General features: G+C 41.2%; 1 protein-coding gene across 1 annotated transcript in view; it reads left to right on the top strand.

Moving 5' to 3' along the window:
• Window positions 1-16,199, top strand: part of LOC128703842 (alpha-protein kinase 1) — a gene marked incomplete at its 5' end in the record, with an annotated part of 168,630 nt that extends 152,431 nt beyond the window's left edge. The window contains 1 exon segment of the mRNA XM_070103712.1: window positions 14,730-16,199. Within this exon segment, the coding sequence (XP_069959813.1) occupies window positions 14,730-16,184 (1,455 nt within the window).
• Between the last annotated feature and the right edge of the window lie 350 nt (window positions 16,200-16,549).

Below are 16,549 nucleotides of genomic sequence, written 5' to 3'. Positions count from 1 at the left end.
TTCTTACTGGCAGTTTCTTCCATTAAAGACTTGTCAGTATTAAACACTTCCTGTAGCTCATAGCCACCCTCAGAAAAAATATCCTGTAATTTTTCTTCAAAATTCCCGGCAGGTTTATGGTCAACTGTGGTAGAATCTCCAGAAAGTTTAATGTGCAACTAACTGTGCCATTTGAACTTGTGGAAAAAGCCTGTTCTAAACACACGCACTCTTGTTTAGACCTTCCTCATCACATATAGTTTTATAGTACTCTTAAGATTTTTCCCTTAAGATGAAATAAAGTAGTGCCCTCCCTTTCCTTTCTTTGTTTATCCCCTGAATCCACTTGCTCGATAGCTTTTCCATCATATTTATCTGTTCTTGCCTGTCATTCTTTTCAGGTCACATCCTGGGTTACTCATTTTATAAGCTTGTATCTCTGCCTCATTCTTCCTAACTGTGCAAGTTGGTGCATCATTTAGGCAATAGGCTCGTGCTGCCATGAAGCTTATCCAGTATATCAAGTTTCCTTAAAAGACAAAGACTTTCATGCTTATGCTTCTTTGTATTACCAGGATCACTCCCATTCAATTTTGCTGCCATGGTTACTGTCCAGAGATAAGAGCTGATGATGAAAAGATATGAATTAATTCACTGACATAAACTAAGTGTGGTATTTGTGGAGGAACTTGTTAGATAAGTATACTTTCTTGCATAATAATAGGAGATACATAACAATAGAAAGGCACTTATTGAATTCCAGCAGCCTTTCCCTGGAATCACCTTCGACGTTGCAGTAGTTATGTCCACAGTGGTTGAATATAATGAGTAACATATTGTATCATGACCTTAACGAAGGTACAGTAGTCCCCCCAAACTCGTAGGAGTTACGTTCCAAGACCACCCACGAATTTGGAAAAAACGTGAATTCTGGACACAGTTAAATAAATGCCTATTATGCCCCCAAAACACGTTAATTTAACCCTTTCACTGTCGAGACCCCTGATCACAAACTTGCTCTCAGTGTCGAAAAATGTTAAAAAAAAAAAAAAAAACATACCAAAATCTTAAGAATATATTGCTGAGTGTTTTAAAAGAAAAAAAATTGCAATCAGTAGTTACCAAGATATAAAGGCATGAAGATGACAAAGTGAGCCATTGACAGCAACATCAGCGTCTGCTGCTCATTTGGTAATAATATTTTTATTTTTATGCTATTTTTTCTTCTTTTTTCTAATTTTATTTTTTCAAGTAGCTTTCGTGGCCTGTGATACCAATATAACGTAGGATATATATCCACTCGTTGGCACTGATTGGCACCCTGCTGCCAATCCCAGATGAGGTCTGGTGGGTACTGGATATTGACTTCTGGTTGTGTTGGTTGTTGTGGTTGTGCAGGTTGTTGTGGTTGTGCAGGTTGTTGTGGTGTGTGGGTGGTTGAAGGTGGCCTTTGTTGTGGATGTGCTGAGTCAGCAGCCTGGGGTGCCGCTGGTGCCACGTGAAACATTACTCCACCACCTGCTGCCGCAGGTATATTATCCATCCCAATTGTAACATTACTCATTACCCATACCGTCTTCCCTACCACACTGTATCAACATCTGGGGTCCCAGACTATTCAACATTTTACCAGAAGATATCAGAAACATGGCTGGAACAAGTGTAGAAGCCTTCAAGGGGAAACTGGACAAGTATCTTCACCAGGTGCCAGATCAACCAGGCTGTGATGAATATGTGAGGCAGTAGGCCTCCAGAAGCAACAGCTTGGTTGAACAGGCAAGCACCAGACGAGCCTCGCTTATGGCCGGGCTCCGAGAGTAGTGAAACTCTCAAAACTCTTCAAAGGTATATCAAAGGTAAAGGTATACTCCCCACACCATTTTCCCCCACCACCCATGCTGGAAATAAGTCATTTTGACTTTTTTGGGGGGTTATCCTAGGCTCTTTACATGTATGCTGCTATGTATGATAATCTTTGAAACTGTATTTCTGTATACCTGAATAGACTTACTTTCATGCCATCTTCTCAACCACCCATGCTGTCTTCCTCACCACCCACGCTGTCTTTCCCCACCACCGATGCTGTGATCCCTTTTTACTATCTGTATCTGGTATCTTGGGCATTGCTTTCGGTCACAAACTCTTCAAAACCATGAAATTCATCTTCACTGACACTTTCATCTGTGTTAGAACTATCACTTGGGAAGAGAAGAGTCCCAGTTGGCCACAGTTAGGTATTGTTTACCATTACACATGGTGAACAAGGTGTACTGAATTGGCACTTCCACAGTGCACTGCAGCTTCCCAAATATTTTTTATACTGCACACACTGAGCACACAGACCCATTCTCTCAAATGTAGGTCTACCAGGTTTCTCCCACTAGATTTGAAGCTGCTAGAATTTTGGCGTAATATTACGGCACCAACACTGGCTTGCAAGTTGTAATATTACGTTACCGACAGTGAAAGGGTTAATTTCAAACTCGGCTTCATACATCACCCTTAAAAAAAAAAAAAATAAGATAAACCCATATACAGTACTGTACTGCTATGTCTCCCGCAGTGCTAGAATGTAAAATACCGATGTTATCCCCATGTGTACTGTAATTCATGAGCAAACCCGTTTCCTTTGATATACGTATGGTAATATACGGTAATTTAATTTAGTAAAAGCATTATATTTTATTTGAAAATTTTGCTGAATTTACATTAATATTTATGCTACAAAATTAGTAAGTTATATTTTCTTAATATTTAGCATTAAAGCACAAAAATTATGTACTGCCATGAAAAAAAAATCCGCGAATTTGTGGGGATTTCCGCGAACAGTCGTCAGGTTCTAGGGAAAAATCCATGAATTACTGAATCCGTGAATTTGGAATCGCAAATTCGCCGGGGTCCACTGTATTCCAGTATGTCAATTTTACCTATAATATGTTAGGTTACTCATGTGGGTTTTGGTGATTGTCTTACATGTCACTGCATTGGTTAGGCTTGTCCTGTCTTAACACTCCCTGTACTCGTGCTACAGCACAATAGATAAAAGAGAGACTAGATAAGACTCGCCTGTGGTGGTTGTAACCGACACCATGATAACACCACACACGTTGTCTTGATAGTAGAATGAAGAGGTGTCACTCGGAGAATGTTGCTCTAGTGTTTGCCACAACACGTTGGGAATGTTCATTTTCCAATCACACCTGTTACACACTATCACACATGAGTTTTGTGGGATTATCCACGATAGGGAGAAAGTTTAATAACACTATTTTACTTCAGTTCTCCCAGTGTTTACATTCGAGGAAGGGACATGGAGACACTAATAAACACTTTATACCACGATTAGCTCTACTGCAAATTTCCTGCCTTGTATAAGGGGAAACTAGTCAGCTTTCCTATTTTCTTGAGATTGTCAGATCGAGTCTATGAATGCTCACTGTCTTTGTTAAGCAGGAGGAACTACGCACTTGCGATGTTCTTCGTGACGTGTTGCCGTTTGATCCTTATAGCAATCTGATGCTCTTGGGCGCTACAGGTCCTTGCTCCACAGACATTCATTGCTAGCTTTTGCAACAGAACTCATTCTAGAATCCCTGTTTCTTTGTATTTTAGGCAGGAGCCTTAATATCTTGAGCTTGATTACCAAGTAGGAGGCATTTTCTTACGCATTTTTAATGCTATTGGGAAATAGCAGTTTCCCTAGGTTTCTGCTCATATGTGCAAGTAGCCAAATATTCTAGTAGAGAGAGGTGATGCTTGTGATGCCTCACTCAACATGGTTTTGACGAGTATTTCAACTATAATGTTGCTTGGTAAAGAACACGTGCAACTCTGTGTGAACAAGGAAGAAGGACTGTTCACAACCCTTTCTGAGAGGGCTACCCTCTTTGGAGAGGGTCATTATCCCCCCTTCAACAGGGGGAGGATATTGCCCCCCTTCACAAACTGGAGATTTTTCTCCAGTATTGGACACACATGAATGGAGCACTGAGGTGAGGGGAATTCTGTACATTATGTAGGCTTCCCTCATAAGAAAATGGACTCTAAGGCTCACTCTAAGATGGAGGGAAGAGAACCTGGTGCTTGCCACATTTTCCCTGACATGTACTCTGCCATGTAAACCAACTGACGTGATATGTTCACCAAAATAATACAGCAGTTTTCCAACTACAGTGGTACCCCAAGTTTCAAACTGCTCCCAACTCCTTTGTATGGATTGATGAAGCGACTGTATGGCGAAATGTTTCCTCAATAAAGATACCCAAGTGGTGCACACGTGTCTAATTTATCAACTTGTCGGTTCTCTGAACCATTCATCTACAAGGTGACCTAAAAAGAAAAATGGAAGATTGTTTCCTTCAATTTAGTAATTTGTGCAGGAGAAGGGGTTAGTGGCATTTTATTTGCCTTTTATGATATGCATGGGTTAGGGAGGAAGAATTCTTTTCCATTTCCCCATGGAGGTAAGGGGAAATAAAGAAGAATGAGAACTATTAGGAAAATACACAAGAAAACCCAGATGGGTGTGTACATGCATGTGTAGTGTAACCTAAGTGTAAGTAGAATTAGCAAGATATAGCTGTTAACCTGCATGTTTGAGACAAAAAAGACACCAGCAATCCTACCATCATGTAAACAATTGCAGGTTTTCATTTCACACTTGACAGGATGGTAGTACCTCCCTGGGTGGTTGCTGTCTACCACCTGCTGTCTTCATACAACTTGTCTTCAACAATACTATTTTGATTACGACATTCATGATACTGGTCTGGATGTAAGGACTCCACATATTGAAAAAAAAAAAACACATTTTGAAATACAAGTGGGGCTCAGTCCCAGACTCCATCAGGTCTTCGGAATCTTCAGACTACTGCAGAATGAGTATGGAGTGCATAATAAAGCTCACACTTAGTACTGTATTGAATGTAACCCATATATTTCACAGAGTATGAGACATTATTCATGGAGGCGGAGAAGGGAATTTGCGAGAGAATAGTGATACTAACATTCTTATATGGGTGTGAAACATGGGCTGTGAATTCTGCAGTTAGGAGGAGGCTTGAGGCAGTGGAGATGTCATGTATGGTGTAAATATTTTTGCAAAGAATTCATAGTGTGGAAATTAGAAGGTGGTGTGGAGTTAGAAAATGTATTATTCAGAAGGCTGAAGAGGGGTTATTGAGGTGGTTTGGTTATTTAGAGAGGATGAAGCAAAATAGAATGACTTGGAAGGTGTGTAAATCTGTAGTGGAGGGGTAGGGGTTGCCCTAGGAAAGGATGGAGGAAGGGGGTAAAAGAGGTTTTGTGTGCAAGGGGCCTAGACATGCAGCAGGCATGTGTGAGCATGTACAATAGGAGTGAATGGAGACGAATGGTTTTTGGGACCTGACGAGCTCTTGGAGTATGAGCAGGGTAATATTTTGTGAAGGGATTGAGGGAAACTGGTTAGCTGGACTCGGAGTCCTGGAAGTGGGAAGTACTGTACAATGCCTGCACTTTAACCCTTAAACTGTCCAAACATTGATCTACGTTTTTTCAACATTTGAAAGTGTGTAAAAAAATGTAGATCTTCTTTTCTTTTTTTTACATTTGAAAACGTGTAAAAAAAAACTTTGTGTGTAAAAAAAACGTAGATCTACTTTTGGAGCACTACACATGTGAATGTAAATTTGTTTGGACAGTTTAAGGGTTAAAGGAGGGGTTTGGGATATTGGCTATTTGAAGTGACATCTAAACTCTAATATTTGGGCATCGCTGCAAAGACAGTGATTGTGTGAATGATGGTGAATGTGTGTTTTTTTTGGGTCACCCTGTTTCAGTGGGAGACAGCCAGCATGTTGAAAAAAAAAATTTATTTTAACAATTTAACACATCGCCCATTTTGCATCTGCACAGCTCCATATTGCTTTAATAGGAAACAAAAAGATATGTTGAACAAAAATTGGGTTTAGAAAAGGCATTAATTTGATCATTTTCTTGTTTGTGATCTTAACCCTTAAACTGTCCAAACGTAGATCCACGTTTATGCGTGTAGCACTACAATTTTTATTTTCTTCATAAGAAAGCATGTAAAAAACGTAGATCTACATTCGGAGCGGTGCGCGAGCGAACGTAGATCTACGTTTGGACAGTTTAAGGGTGAAGCTCATGAACTATTTTGGTTGCTTTGCAATTTGTCGAGTATTCCTCATCTCTGATAACCTCAGGCTTGCACCGTAATGCATGCAAGAAGCCAAGAAACTGCAGCTCAACTCCTTTTCGTATCATAAGGGCCATTGCTGTTAAGAGAAGGACTGGTAGCCTAATAATACTGTTACTGTAAATATGAAAAGGAAAATTACAGTACTGTTGTGAAAGGTTTATATGGTACCTGAAAAATTGTGTTATTTTAGGCTAAAGTTGTATTGTGCTTTCTTTTCAATATGGATTTCTTGATTGAATAATAAAAATATTAAATTTGTTTCCACTTTGTGGAAGTTTTTATGGCTGGAAAAAAATTTGTTTTAATGTACACTATGTGCAGGGAAACCTCCATAAAACATAATAGGAGGAAGCAGGTGTTTGCTTTAGCAAAACTCCATTATATGGCAGGGATACAAAAAAAAAATCACTGTAAATTCAAGGGAAAATTTGAAACAAAATGGTGATAGTGTGGTGAGCAGATGCATAGACGGTGACACAGATATAGGCTGAGTCACTGGCCCCCCAGCCCAAGAACAATGAAAATGAACAACTCCAGGACAAAACCTGGACTGGACAAACTTTTGATGCAGCAAACTCAGTCCACTCTATCAATGGTATCACTGAACCAGACAGCTATACAGTAGATTTGGTCCAGTGAATTCCTAATTTTACCAGACACACTGTGCCCTGGACATGTTGAGCCTGTTTTTCTCCAATGTCTGCTTTAGGGAAGGTCATTGTACATAGGTTCTACATGGAATTTGTGATGAATTTCTTTTATTCTTGAACATAAAATAATGCTGAATGTACATAGTGTCTAATCCTCTTGTTTGTAATCTTGCTCCTGGGGTAAAATTACTTGGTGTCTTTTTCAAGAAATACCAGGCAGTTCAAGTTGAAAATTCAGGGATGTATCAGTTTTGGGTGATTGCTTTTGCATTACTCAGAATTCTGTTTACTATAATTGAGGATTAGTCATTTTTTCTTATTTTAATGGTGGATTGAAAAGATAACTGGAGTGAAAATGGGTTGTGTGAATTAGATCTGCTTAGTATGAAGAAGTAAGCATACTGCAATTCATTCTCTCTCTCTCTCTCTCTCTCTCTCTCTCTCTCTCTCTCTCTCTCTCTCTCTCTCTCTCTCTCTCTCTCTCTCTCTGTCTCTGTCTCTGTCTCTGTCTCTGTCTCTGTCTCTCTCTCTCTCTCTCTCTCTCTCTCTGTCTCTCTCTCTGTCTCTCTCTCTGTCTCTCTCTCTGTCTCTCTCTCTCTCTCTCTCTCTCTCTCTCTCTCTCTCTCTCTCTCTCTCTCTCTCTCTCTGTCTCTGTCTCTGTCTCTGTCTCTGTCTCTGTCTCTGTCTCTTCTCTCTCTCTCTCTCTCTCCTCTCTCTCTCTCTCTCTCTCGTCTCTCTCTCTGTCTCTCTCTCTGTCTCTCTCTCTGTCTCTCTCTCTGTCTCTCTCTCTGTCTCTCTCTCTCTCTTCTCTCTCTCTCTCTCTCTCTCTCTCTCTCTCTCTCTCTCTCTCTCTCTCTCTCGCTCTTTTTTTTTTTTTTTTTTTACACTGGGTTTGACAAGGTTAAGGATCCCTAGCTTTATTGACAGCTATTTACAGGTTAAGGATTCCTAACTTTATTGGCAAGCTAAGAGCTGTTACCTACATCAGCTCATTTGAAAGCATTTTTATTGTTATGAGACATACAAGTAGGGAACAGGATGAAGTTGGAGCCATCTGTGGGTCAGCATTTTCATTTGATCAACTGACGTTATCTCGTTGACATCATTATGCTGTACGAATGTGTTCCATACTCGAGTCATCCTGGGTATGTATGATCTCAGATGGAGTGATGTTCTGGAGAAGGGTACAGCCAGAGTGAAGTTGCTGCTTTCTGCCCGTCTTGTGGCATAAAAGCTTATTTCACGCTGTCCTCGAAGTGGATCCAAGTGTGGTATTTTGACAATATTGGCCTTGTACATAACAGTAAGGCCACCCACATCCCTCCTATGTTGAAGGCTCTGCTGAAATGACAGATCTATCCAGGATGGGTCCAGGCGAGAGATGAGACGTCTTGCTCTGTCAAGCAGTCGCAGATGAGGGGGGGGGGGGGCAGACAAACCAAGAAAGTGGAGCATACTCAAGGTGTGAGCGTACTTGTGCCTCGTACAGGATCTTGCAACCCCTACTGTCAAGCAGATGCGAGATACGGCGAAGTGCTGTAAGCTTCCTGGCTGCCTTGTTTGCAAGATTTACAACATGGTTCTTCATGGTTAGTTTGGAGTCAAATTTCACCCCAAGGATGTCAACTTCTTCTCCAGGTGCCAACATCGTCCCATTCATCCTTACTACTGCACCAGCATTACCATCATGGTGCCTAGAGACGATCATCATTTGCGTTTTCTCAGGTGCAAATGTTACTTGCCATCTATTTCCCCAAGCTGATATAGCTCTCAGCTGGTGATTGATGTAGCTTAGAGCACCTGGCATTTCTTCTCTTGGATAAGTGAATGTCAGTGTACAGTCGTCTGCATATGCATGTGATTCTGGGATGAGATGAAGAAGGTCGTTGAAGTAGACATTCCATAACAGTGGACCCAGCATACTTCCTTGTGGAACGCTTGCCCCAATAGGATGCTCATGCTCTCTCTCTCTCTCTCTCTCGCTTGCTCTCGCTCTCGCTCTCGCTCGCTCTCTCTCGCTCTCTCTCGCTCTCTCTCGCTCTCTCTCGCTCTCTCTCGCTCTCTCTCGCTCTCTCGCTCGCTCTCGCTCTCTCTCGCTCTCTCTCTCTCTCGCTCTCTCTCACTCTCGCTCTCTCTCTCTCTCGCTCTCTCTCTCTCTCTCTCTTTTTTTTACACAGGGTTTGACAGGTTAAGGATCCCTAGCTTTATTGACAGCTATTTACAGGTTAAGGATTCCTAACTTTATTGGCAAGCTAAGGGCTGTTACCTACATCAGCTCATTTGAAAGCATTTTTATTGTTATGAGACATACAAGTAGGAAACAGGATGAAGATGGAGCCATCTGTGGGCCAGCATTTTCATTTGATCAACTGACTTTATCTCGTTGACATCATTATGCTGTACGAATGTGTTCCATACTCGAGTCATCCTGGTATGTATGATCTCAGATGGAGTGATGTTCTGGAGAAGGGTACAGCCAGAGTGAAGTTGCTGCTTTCTGCCCGTCTTGTGGCATAAAAGCTTGTTTCACGCTGTCCTCAAAGTGGATCCAAGTGTGGTATTTTGACAATATTGGCCTTGTACATAACAGTAAGGCCACCCACATCCCTCCTATGTTGAAGGCTCTGCTGAAATGACAGATCTATCCAGGATGGGTCCAGGCGAGAGATGAGACGTCTTGCTCTGTTCTCTACTCTGTCAAGCAGTCGCAGATGAGGGGGGGGGGCAGGCAAACCAAGAAAGTGGAGCATACTCAAGGTGCGAGCGTACTTGTGCCTCGTACAGGATATTGCAACCCCTACTGTCAAGCAGATGGGAGATACGGCGAAGTGCTGTAAGCTTCCTGGCTGCCTTGTTTGCAAGATTTACAACATGGTTCTTCATGGTTAGTTTGGAGTCAAATTTCACCCCAAGGATATCAACTTCTTCTCCAGGTGCCAACATCCTCCCATTCATCCTTACCACTGCACCAGCATTACCATCATGGTGCTTAGAGACGATCATCATTTACGTTTTCTCAGGTGCAAATGTTACTTGCCATCTATTTACCCAAGCTGATATAGCTCTCAGCTGGTGATTGATGTAGCTTAGAGCAGCTGGCATTTCTTCTCTTGGATAAGTGAATGTCAGTGTACAGTCGTCTGCATATGCATGTGATTCTGGGATGAGATGAAGAAGGTCGTTGAAGTAGACATTCCATAACAATGGACCCAGCACGCTTCCTTGTGGAACACTTGCCCCAATAGGATGTCTTGCTGATTCCGTTCCATTGAGAACTACACTTAGAGATCTACCATGAAGGTAATCACTGAGGAGACATAGCATAGAGCCTGCAATTCCCAGTGCTTGAAGTTTTGCTAAGAGGCCCTGGTGCCACACCTGGTCGAAAGCGCCAGCAGTGTCCAGTGCTACCACACAGCTGACTTTGGATTCATCCAGTGACTGGTGCCACTTAGTGGAGAGGTTTAACAACAGATCAGCAGCAGAGTAACCTTTCCTGAAGCCGTATTGACGATCACAAAGTAGTGAGTGGTAGTCAAAAAACTCTGTCATTTGTCTTGAGATTATTGTCTCAAGGATCTTACCAGTGATTGACAGGAGTGACACTGGTCTGTAGTTGCTGATTTCTGCTCTGCTCTTCTTTTTGTGAACAGGGACTACATTTGCCTCTTTCCATAGAGAGGGCCATTTACACTGTACTAGGCAGTGCTGAAAGATGCGAGTTAGAGGTGCTGCTAGCTGGTCTGCACATCTTCTCAACAATCTTGGGCTCAACTTGTCTGGGCCCACAGCCTTTTCTTGGTCAAGCGATTTAAGTAGGAAATGCACCTCCTCCTGCCTTATTGTCACCACTGACAGTTTTGACACAGTTCTTGCAGCTAGCCAAGGAGGGTCCCTTGCTGGATCAGGAACTTGCATTTTGGTAGCAAAGTGTTCAGCAAAGAGGTCTGCCTTCTCTTGACTACTAGTAGAGGTGGTCCCATCCTGTCGATTTAGAGGTGGAATAAGTTCATCAGGCAGATAACCTTGTCTGTCCTTGACCAGGGACCACCAGGTTTTGGAGCCTACCCTACCTGATGCTAACTTTCTTTTAGTGTCCTCCTCCCATTTAGCAATGGCCCACTTTTGAACATCACCCATATGCCTACAGGCTTGCATGTGCAAGTTCCTGTTATAGGTGGTAGGATGTCTCTTATACCTTCGCCATGCTTTGTACTTAGCAGTAGCAGCCTCTCTACAACGAAAGCCAAACCAAGGCTGATCTGTAGGCTTCGTCACATATTGCCGGTGAGGAATGTGTTCTTGTTGTAGATTAAGGATGTGTCCAGTGAAGGCTTTCACTTGGTTGTCAACATCCCCTTGGAGAAGAGCATTCCAGTCGGTGGTGGCGAGCTCAGAGAAAAGGGCTAGCCAATTACCTCTTTCCCATAGCCAGGTTGTGCGTGTGGACTCCTCACCACGTTCTGTTGGGATCTTAAATGTCGTAAAAACAGCCTTGTGGTCAGAGGATCCAACGTAGCCGAGGGGTTGACAAGTGACTATGCCTTCTGCCAGATCACTCACTACTGGGTCAAGGGAGGAGCCAGAGATATGAGTAGGGAAATCAACAAAGTTTCTCATGTCAAACACTGCAAGAAGGTCATCAAAGTCCCTCTGTATAAGGTGCTGGTTGAGGTCACCAACAATAATATGTTGACAGTTGTGTTGTAGCAGAAGGGAGTCAATATTTTCCATTAGGAAGTTGATAGGGTCTGCATGTTGCCACTGAGGTCTGTACATTGCACATGCTAGTACAGAGGTACTAGTGTTTATACAGAGCTTGAAGAACATCATTTCAAGATGTGTAGGGGTGGCAACATCAATGTGCTGGGCATGAACACTTTTAGAGAAGCACACAGCAACACCTCCTCCTTGCCCTTGCCTGTCTCTTCTCATCCATGAGGTGTAGCCAGCAATTCTTGCAAAATTTTCTGGAGTCCTGTCATCCAAAAATGTTTCAACAACAGCTATCATGTCGGGACGTCGAGTGTTCACAAAACTATGTGTGAGCTCTCCAACATTAGTAATGAAACCTCTAATGTTGGCCGACAGGATGCTGATAGACTGGCTCCTCATGATGAAGTGGTCAGCTTGAGGTGGTGGGTGTGTAGGGAATGTAAGGTGCCTGCCCTTGAGAGAGGTAGGGTACTGAGGCAGCTGCAGGGATGTAGGTCTGTGGTCTTGTATAAGGCACAATCCCACCTGCTGGGCTGGGATAGGAGTAGCTAAGTGGGTGACGTGTGAGAGTGTTCACCAATTCAGAGATCCTGCTGGTTTGTTCTGGGAACAGGTCTCTAAACAGGTGCCCCCCCCCTCTCTCTCTCTCTCTCTCTCTCTTTTTCTCTCTTTCTTTCTCTTTATCTCTTTCTTTCTTTCTCTCTTTCTTTCTCTCTTTCTTTCTTTCTCTCTTTCTTTCTCTCTTTCTTTCTCTCTTTCTTTCTTTCTCTCTTTCTTTCTCTTTCTTTCTTTCTTTCTTTCTTTCTTTCTTTCTTTCTTTCTCTCTTTCTTTCTTTCTTTCTTTCTTTCTTTCTTTCTTTCTTTCTTTCTTTCTTTCTTTCTTGCTCTCTTTCTTTCTTTCTCTCTTTCTCTCTTTCTTTCTTTCTTTCTTTCTCTTTCTCTCTTTCTTTCTTTCTTTCTCTCTTTCTCTCTTTCTTTCTCTCTTTCTCTCTTTCTTTCTCTCTTTCTTTCTTTCTTTCTTTCTTTCTCTCTTTCTTTCTTTCTCTTTCTTTCTCTTTCTTTCTCTCTTTCTTTCTTTCTCTTTCTTTCTTTCTCTCTTTCTTTCTTTCTTTCTTTCTCTCTCTCTTTCTTTCTCTCTCTTTCTTTCTCTTTCTTTCTCTCTTTCTTTCTCTTTCTCTCTTTCTTTCTTTCTCTCTTTCTTTCTCTCTCTCTTTCTTTCTTTCTCTCTTTCTCTTTCTTTCTCTCTTTCTTTCTCTCTTTCTTTCTCTCTTTCTCTATTTCTTTCTCTCTTTCTTTCTTTCTTTCTTTCTTTCTCTTTCTTTCTCTCTTTCTTTCTCTCTCTCTCTTTCTCTCTCTCTCTTTCTCTCTCTCTCTCTTTCTCTCTTTCTCTCTCTTTTTAGTGGACTTCAGTCCACTTGCTTATGGTCTGTCATATCTGCATAAACATTAGGCATTTTTTTTTTTGTATCACTGTATAGGTTAAGTTCTTGTTTTTTAATGTAATAGTGCACTTATGGCAATATAGTAATGAATGACTTAAGGTTCTATTTATTGAGTTATCCTGTCTTAGTGGCAGACAGCAAGTGTTTAAGAATTTGGTTTACATTGCTAGATATTCTGCCAAAATGTGTTTTAGTGCTTTAACCCTTTGAGGGTCCAGATCCCCCATCTGAGACTTGTCCACAGGTCCAAGAAAAAAAAATTTTCTTGTGACATTAATGGTATGGAATCTTTTTTCAAAGGTAATGAAACAGAAAGTACGAAATTTGGTGGAAAATTGACAAAATTACACTGTCGCGAATTTTACCACATAAGCAATATTTACATAGTGGCAGTTTTGCTCACTTTGAGTTGTATTTGAGGCCAATTACACTGTTCTAGTCAACCAAATTCTTCACTGTTTTACTAGTATGCCTTCCATTTTAGCAATTGAACACAAGACTCTGCCCAATCAACTATTTCAACTACCCAATAAAGTGATCAGAAATTGTTAATTTGTCCAGTTTCACACAAATTTTAAAATATTCCAATTTTAAGAGTTCAGAATCAACAGTGCAGACACTCCTGACATTAAAATAACATTTCTTCTGTTCATTAGTTAACATTTCCAAGCTTTACACATGAATTCCATTTTTATTTTTTATTTACACAGATATTGTAATTATTGAATAAATAATAGCATTGTCTTTGAAAAAGCATATTAGACCCACCAGTTGATGTCCATTGGACACATGATGTAATTTCTTACTCTCGAACATTGGCAAAAATTGAACATTTCCTCATTTTGAGCTCAATTTCAAGCTATTTTCAGTGATAAAAGCAATTAAAATAATCTCTATTTCTGTAATGTATTTTCCATTATATCAAATGAGTCCAAGAAACTGTGAATACAGCCATAAAAACCATATGAAAATATACTGCAAAGTCACCGTTTTAAACCAAAAACATGGTTGCAGTTTTTTCTCATTCACTCCATGCTGGAGGATTTTTTTTTATATGGTGCACACTTACCATATAGACCCATTCTCCCATATCTAGGCCCAAATTTACCCCTCACAGCTTATGAGTGAGCTAAGCTCATTATGTAGAATAACGGCATGGACCCAGGCTTCAAACCCATAGAACACTGGCACGGACCCTCAAGTGGTTAAATACAATATTGACAAAGACGAAAAGGAATTTTTTTGTCATGCAGATGCAAAATGCAGTTTAAACTGTTACTCAGCTTATAATATCACATGTATTGCAAATAGATAATTTACTTAGCTCTGAGAAATAATCCAGTTACAATAATGTTGTATAAATGAAAATTATAATTTCATAAAGTTCTTGGTTTGTAAATGTTTGTTGTATTCAGAATATTTGCTGTAAGATCTTTTAAAAGTAGTGGCTAGTTTGAGAATAAAATGCTAATTTTTAGTCATGCACTATGTAGTTGGCAACTGAGGTTTATCACCTTACAACCAGTTTCTCAGAATATGCAAGAGGCATGAAGTAAGTCAACACTACTAGCTGCCACACCATTCTGTTCAAAGAAAGGTAGTACTGTAGTGCACAGCCTATCAACATTACCTATTTAAGGCATTACTAATTTTATGGTCTTAAGATTTTTAATACTATATGCCTTTTTAGAATGTCACTTGACTCTTATGCCACTAATCTTATTGATGTGTTTATTTCAGAGTGGAACACCTCCTACAAAGACAGAATCTGCAGTCATAGCTGCTCAGTTTGCAGCTGAGGTAGCGAAAAAAGCGGCGGAAAAGGACGTCATGGATATAGATACATCAGAACACATAGTTAGGACTAATAAACCATGTGACAATAGCTCTAGTGTTGTAATAATTAGTGATAGTAGAGAAAGTAAAGAAAAATTAACCAATAGTATAGCAAATACGATAGAGTCAGTGAATAGCAACGTAGTGGAGTGTGGTATTGTGAAGACAGTTCCTGAATCAGTGGAGGTTATTAAACCTCAGTCTAAGCATCAACAGCAGGATTCACAGCAGATATCATTGCAACAATTTCCTCATCCGGTACCACAGTTGCAACCACAGCATATGCCTCAGCAGTCCCTACAACAATTGCCACAACAGTCCCTACAACAAGTACCACAGCAATCCTTACAGTTATCACAGCCATCACTTCAACAGTTGCCACAACAGACCCTACAACAATTACCCCAGCAACCCTTACAACAAATTCCACAGCAGCCCCTTCAACAAATGCCTCAACCTGTTCAGCCGCCTTTACAGCAGTTACCACAACAAACACCACAGAAGCCTGTGCAACCATCTATGCAGCAGTTGCCACAGCAATCATTGCAGCAGTTATCACAACAAGCACAGCAGCAATTATCTCAGCAGGCACAACAGCAGTTGTCACAGGCACAACAGCAGTTGCCACAGCAGGCACAGCAGCAGTTGCCACAGCAAGCACAACAGCAGTTGCCGCAGCAGACACAGCAGTCGTTGTCGCAGCATGGGCAGCAGCCATTGTCGCAGCAGGCACAGCAGCCATTGTCGCAGCAGGCACAGCAGTCCTTGTCACAGCAGCAATTGTCACAACCAGCACAGCAGCAGTTGTCACAGCAGACACAGCAGCAGTTGTCACAGCAGACACAGCAGCAGGCGCCACAGCAACTTTCACAACCGGCACCACAGCAGATGAAGCAACTACCACAAAAACAAAAGTCACCTACTCCCCAACAGTCTCTGCAATCTGCTCAACAGCCCCAGCAGCCAGTACAGCAGCAGCAACCTCAACTCGCACCAGCTCAGCAGTTGCCTCAACAGCCAACAGAATCAGTAGTTCCTCAGTCTCAGTCACAGCAGCTTCCACAGCCAACTCCAAATCAACAAATGCAGAAACCTGCAGATTCTTTACCAAAGGCAGAAGCTTCTGTAAAGTCTGCAGCAACACTTCAGCCTGAGGGTAGAGAGATTCAGGCTTCAGTAAAGGCTGAACCACAGCTGCCTGTTAAGCAGGCTAGTCCTAAGCCATCTGCTGTACCTACTCCTTCACAAAAGGAGAAGGAAGTTTCACCAGAACCACAGCCAGCACAGAGTAAGTGCACTTTCCTGTCTTGTATTATAAACTTATCCTGCACTAAATATTTTTGGGGAGTGTCATGGTGAGAATATCTTTTATTGTTTTTATATGATTAGAAATTGTGTAAACCAATAGGACATTTTGAGGAGAATAATGATATAGTATATGTAATGGAATTACCTTGTAATTGCATTGACAGATTTTGATTCGGTCATGTTTGTACAAGTTTGTCCTGTTTCTACTTGACATTTTTTGTCTCTGAGATTTATGGAGTATTTACTTAGAATTTTAAATGCTTTTCAAGACTCAAAGAATATACTTTGGTACCATCATACAAAATACGAATGAAATGTTGAAATATGCAAAGCTAAAATAGAAAAATAGGTCTTAAAATTATTAAAAGCTACTGTACTATTGTATACTTGTTTCTAGAAAGCATACACACTAAGGA

Source organism: Cherax quadricarinatus, chromosome 87, assembly GCF_038502225.1.
Source record: "Cherax quadricarinatus isolate ZL_2023a chromosome 87, ASM3850222v1, whole genome shotgun sequence".
Lineage (NCBI taxonomy): Eukaryota > Metazoa > Arthropoda > Malacostraca > Decapoda > Parastacidae > Cherax > Cherax quadricarinatus.
This window is presented reverse-complemented; position numbering and strand designations above follow the sequence as displayed.